This window comes from Leptonychotes weddellii, chromosome 6, assembly GCF_054177405.1.
Source record: "Leptonychotes weddellii isolate Sample4059 chromosome 6, ASM5417740v2, whole genome shotgun sequence".
NCBI lineage: Eukaryota > Metazoa > Chordata > Mammalia > Carnivora > Phocidae > Leptonychotes > Leptonychotes weddellii.
In genome coordinates, this window is record NC_138374.1 from 29068918 (window position 1) to 29074917 (window position 6000).

Below are 6000 nucleotides of genomic sequence, written 5' to 3' on the forward strand. Positions count from 1 at the left end.
TTCAAACTGAATTTGGTGCAAGAAAATTCCAGTGGATCTAAGCAGGACAGTCCATTTTTGAAGTGTTCTGAGTCCTTGGTGACAGGACATATGTAAAATCACTGAAGCAAATGACGTAAATATGTTTAGGCTCTTTTCACAGCTCCGATTCATTATGAGCTTTGCCAGTGTTCCTAAAGTTATGACAGTTTTCACTGATTCTTTTTGTCTTATGTTTTTTCTCTTCCTTGTTTGTTTTATGTTAAGTACATTTTACCTGTATTTCGTAACCTTACTGTTCATTTTTCATTATAGGCAGTTAATCAGAGACTTACTCCAACCCAGAAGTTTACACCAAAGGATTTGATTAGTGCAATAAAAGCATTAAATGTGGAGCTTGGATTAATTATCGATCTAACATACACCACAAGATATTATGAAGTTAAGGTAAAGTTACAGATGTATTTTGTTATCATGGGTATGTCTTGAAATAGAAAAGATTTTTTAATCCTGCATTTAGAAAGTAACTCTCGTGGTTATTTTAATATAAATTTCAGAATTTCCCATGTGTAATTTCTTAGAAATCTTCTTAATTCTTCACATAATCATATAATACTTTTTTTTCTAAAATCATGGATTGTGCAGAGAGGAAAAAAAATGGAATGTTTTTCTTCTGAGAGAACAAGTATATAGAATAAATGATTGTAGATAGAAATAAAAAAAGAAAAGCACCAAGGGAGTAAGGAAACAGAGGGAAAAAGTAGCATGATGGAAAAGAAAGCAACAGAAAAAAGATAAAAGAAAAAACATGAGATGCATATTACTGTACAACAGCGTTTTTTGCACTTTTTTTTGCAGCAAAATCTTTTCAATTAATTCTTGCTCTGAAGCCCATTATATAAAGCAGATAAACAGGGAATTGTGCTGGCTGAAGCAGGATATTAGGATCCACTAGGCCTCCTCATCCTCCAGTCCTACCCTCCCTGTCCTGAGTCTTAGCAACATGACTTACCTAAGGGCTGTGGAGAGCAAGAGAATTTTAAAACCTTGTTCTAGAGGAGAATAACTCTTGAGCCTTGCTATTTAATTGGATTAGTGCCATCAAAGATGTCATCTGTCATTCCTGCCCTGATTAGGTGACATTTAGTCTTGGATATCTTGCTGCCCTGTCAAATTTCAACATACATATAACTAAACACACCATCATTTCTTCCCTTTTTTTTTTTAAGATTTATTTATTTATTTATTTGACAGAGAGAGAGACAGTGAGAGAGGGAACACAAGCAGGGGAGTGGGAGAGGGAGAAGCAGGCCTCCCGCTGAACAGGGAGCCCGACGCGGGGCTCGATCCCAGGACCCTGGGATCATGACCCGAGTCGAAGGCAGACGCTTAATGACTGAGCCACCCAGGCACCCCCACACCATCATTTCTTTACTTCCACACCACTCCTTCCCAAAAATACAAATTCGCAATCTCTTCAGCTTTCCTGTTTCTCCTGAAAGCACCACTACTGAGCCTATCAGTCAGGTTCAAATCACCTGAGTCCTCTGTCTTCTGGGTACCCTACATCAGGTCAAGGACTAAACCCTGTAGATTTTTTTTTTCTTAAATGTGTCTCATATTCTCCAGATCTTTTACCTCATTATTCAGTAGCTAGCCTTTTTTATCCTTCTTTGACCAGTTGTGCCTAAACATAATTTTCATGCCCATTCCAGGTCCTTCCTAAAAAAACATCTCAGTTCTCTCTGCCCTCCCCACTGTTTGAATACATCACATCTAAACTCCTCTCTCTGTTTTTCAAGGCCCAATTTAATCTGACCCCCTTCTCATCATGCTCTTCTGTTTCTTACACAAACCATCTCTTCACTATCTCGTGAACATTCTTGATTCTGTGCCTCAAGTTATTCCAGATACTTGGGATTTTTTTTCTTTCCCTCTCTGTCCAAAACTCTACCTATTCTTCAAGGCCTAACATTTACAGCTTCTCCTGGACTGTTATCCATATTTTTTGACATATAACTGTTCAAAGGTCATTATCCTTATTTTTCCAAAACTATTATCTGCTCCTAGGATCTGACCATGTGCATTTATACTCATCACCAACCTTGATATTCTTTAGATGAATATTGTTAGTTGATTAATTGATTTTACTTAAATGATGAAATTAGCCCTTCTCTTTTTAGGGTTTCCACTTTAGACTCCCTTGCAAACTTAAGAATGAGTCAGGGAAATATTAAAACAGGCTTACTACATAGCCTAAGCTGATATCTAGAATCGTAACACCAACTATGGAGTTAACACTTTTTTTTTTTTTAAGATTTTTTATTTATTCATTTGAGAGAGGGAGAGAGACAGCACAAGCAGGGGGAGACGCAGAGGGAGAGGGAGAAGCAGACTCCCCACTGAGGAGGGAGCCTGACATGGGGCTCAATCCCAGGACCTGGAGATCATGACCTGAGCCAAAGGCAGATGCCTAACCATCTGAGCCACCCAGGTGCCCCTGGAGTTTACACTTTAAGCTTGTATATTAGGTTGAACCTGTGTCTGCTTAATCATTTGAATCCTTAACTCATGACTGTCATTGGCCAGTAGGAATTGGGCTTCTTTTATAGCCTCTTTTCGTGTAGACTATAGAAGAGTTCCACAAAAATAGGGGCGCCTGGATAGCTCAGTCGGTTGAGCTTCCAACTCCTGATTTCAGCTCAGGTCACCATCTCAAGGTCATGAGCTTGAGCCCCATGTCAGACTCCATGTTTAGCGGGGAGTCTGCTTGAGATTCTCTTTCTCCCTCTGCCTATGCCCCCACTTGCGCACAAGCGCTCACCCTCTCTCTCTTTTTCTCTCTCAGAATAAATAAATAAAATCTTTAATAAAAAAACAAGAGAGTTCTACACAAATTGATCTAAAGTGTGCCTTCACTAAAATCATTGTGCCTGATTTAAAAAATACGGAATGGTAAGTTTCATTAGGTTGAAGAATTTGTTTTTAATAACTTATAATTGTTGTATTCTATATCCTTTGTTTCTAGGATTTACCTAAAAGTATTCATTATAAAAAACTTTATACTGTTGGACTTGAAGTCCCTGACAATGCTACTATTCTGCAGTTCAAAAAGTGGGTCAGAAAGTTCCTGTGGGAAAATGCAGAAAATGGTAATTAATAACCTTTAATGTTATCAAAATGTTTTTATTTAATTGACAAAGATTATTTTAATAGAAACTATTGTAGACCACTTAAAGATGATATAATATACATATTTCACTTAACTACTTCTAGTTAAAAGGACATTATCAAAGATTTCCCTTTAGATTGCAATGTATGCATGCCCCTCACTTAAAGAAAACTTGGTTTGGAGAAAGTAAAGCATACAGAAAAGGTACATTGGAGGATGATTCTTTGCTTTACAAATGGATTCCCTACAGCATTCCTTAAATGCTGACACTCTCAGGACAGATAAAAATATAACTCAGTATTTTAAAATTGACTTAGAAATAACTTTTCTTGAAAGAATATGTAGCATAAAGTAAGGTACATCTTAGTCTTTTTGGTGTACAGTTTGGCTTCATATAGAAAAGAAAGATAAAACTTAGTCTTTTGGAAAACTTTTAACTCCATGAATGTATTTTGGGGAATGTCTTCCCTAAATAAACAGAAGTATATGTAAACATGTGAACAAGAATGTTCACTGATATGTTTATAATATTGAAATATTGGAAGACACCTAAAGGATCATTAACATGAAATTGATTAAATTATGGCATTTACATACACATGGAATAATAGGCAGTTGTTAAAAACCAAGTAAAAGAAAAATATTCAGTGATTTGGCAAAATGCTTGTGAGATATTTTTAAATGACAATGTCACAGTATAATTATATTTATAAATAACATGAGCAAACATATCCAAAAGGATAAACATCACAATGTTAATAGTGGCATCTGATTGTGATTTTTGTCTTCATATTTATACTTCCTATGTTTCAGGTGTTTTTTTTATAATGGAAATGTATTTCATAGTTTTAAAAGGTTGCTTTAAAAAAACAAAGTGTTATCCAAGTGTTCTTAATGCTTAGTGGTCAAGGACTTACCTTTAACTCTGGTAGAGGCTTCCTCGTAGACTGGAAGACCTCAGAGGTGATCCAGCCACATGAGCATCTTCACTCTAGTGATTTCCTGTTTGTCTGGGTCATAAGAGCTACTAAGCTTCAAAATTCGTAAACTAGAGTGTACCTAGGATTAGTCTCAGTGGCTCGTAGATGCTACTTATGGATAGCATGGCTATAGCGTAGATTTCTCTGATGACACCTACACCCTTCAGATTTCTCATTCTCTTACTCCCACTAGATCTGATTCTCTCTGGACTCCTTCCTTTCTCTCCCTGCCTATTAGTCCTTCTGGTTTCTTTTATGTCCCTTACCCTGCCTGGCCCACTGGCTGATAAAATCAACTCTGTTTTCCCAACACTTCTAGTTTTCTTAACTTCTCTCTTCTCATTGTCCTTTCCTTGTACCTGAGCTAAGTAATTACAATAAATACCAATTTTCCTTTACTTTCCTGCATCAGTCTTCTGAATTAAGCAAATCTTTTACACCCAGAAATATAAAAAGGACAAGAAACCCATTTTGGGGGTAAATGAACAGAAAGAAAAGAATGAGGTTGGTATTGCCTACCTAGTTTCCTGGACTTAGGGAAGAATTTCAGGAGACAAGGTCTACTTGTTCTTGGGAAGTGGCTTATTTGTGATGCGTTGCTCACGGCTCCCCTTGAACCAGCTGTCCAGTAAGAGCCTGAGAAGTAGAACTGATTTCAGGGTTTCAGGCTGATGGGAATGGTTACAGTGCCAGCTGCGCACAGCAGCCTTAATCTGAACCTCCAGGTTCTACTTCTTACTGCATGTCCCAACAAATCAAAAACAGCTTCATAAACTTATTTTCCCCAAAGACTAGGCAGAGGGGAGAGGGGCTAATTGCTATTAGTTAAACTGTTTATCTTAGGAAGGCAGATTTAATGAATCTAGATACTACTGAGCAGTGTAAAGTTACATTTTAGTCTGTGGTACCAAAAGTTTGTGATGCTTTGGGTACTAGAACATTGATATGATCTTAAGTTCTTGATTTTAAAAACCAAGTGGAGAAAAAAAATCTGTAAAAAGATTTCATATATAGACTGAAAAGATACTATTAAATAACAAAAATTCAACTGAGTAAATTAAAGAGCAAATTGGCCTTATTCAATGATTCATGAAATGGGCAGCATCCCATCTAGCAAATAGAAAGGAGCTCCATCCAGAAAAGGAGAGGTTTTTAAATGCAGAGAGGAAATTATTAGCAAAGAACACATGGTTTTAGGTAAGGCCACCCTCCTATAGGGAATGCAAAGGGTCTATCAGATTATCTCCTTGTGCTGCCCAGGAAATTCCAAGTTGACTGGTGAAAAGTCACATTTCTTGGAGAAGCTGAAGCTGCACTTAGGCTAGGTATTAAATCTTGGTGGGGTTTAGCATAAGTTATTCCAGTTTAGGCCTGCTGTCTCCTTTTTAACAGTACACATCCCTTTTTTATCTTTATTCCAAAAGTTAGTCGCCAGTAGATCTTTAAGAAATATTCTCTAAATTCTAATGCAAAAATACTCAACCCTAGTTTAATTCAACAGTCCTTCCCTTCTCCGCATGTTAGAGAAAATACCTCCACAGTGTTGGCTGGGTGCCACCATGGGTCAATGGTTAAGGGTTTCAGCTGGGTTCTTACTGCTGCTTGACAGTCCTCTCCCTGTCCCCAGCCAGCTCGCTCTTCTGTTTTTGAATCTTGCCTACATCACACTCCTTCCTCAACTCAGGTGGCATATCTCCCCGATTCTCAGAGGTCCCTTTCTTACTCTCACCTGTATCCATACTCGCATATTCTTCCTTCTGCTTTCCTGGGAATAGCAGACCAGACCCCTACCTCTCCTCCAATCCTGCCTTCTTCAGGACATTTTCTTCATTTATTCTCAACTCTGTAATACCAACATATAAACAAGCA

General features: G+C 37.6%; 1 protein-coding gene across 2 annotated transcripts in view; it reads left to right on the plus strand.

Moving 5' to 3' along the window:
* Positions 1-6000, plus strand: part of LOC115941704 (uncharacterized) — a 51986-nt gene that overhangs the window by 20483 nt on the left and 25503 nt on the right. For both annotated transcript variants that reach the window (XM_031030626.2, XM_031030625.2), the window contains exons 3-4: positions 295-426; positions 3008-3131. In XM_031030626.2, coding sequence (XP_030886486.2) covers positions 295-426; positions 3008-3131 — 256 coding nt within the window. The remainder of the gene's footprint in view (positions 1-294; positions 427-3007; positions 3132-6000) is intronic.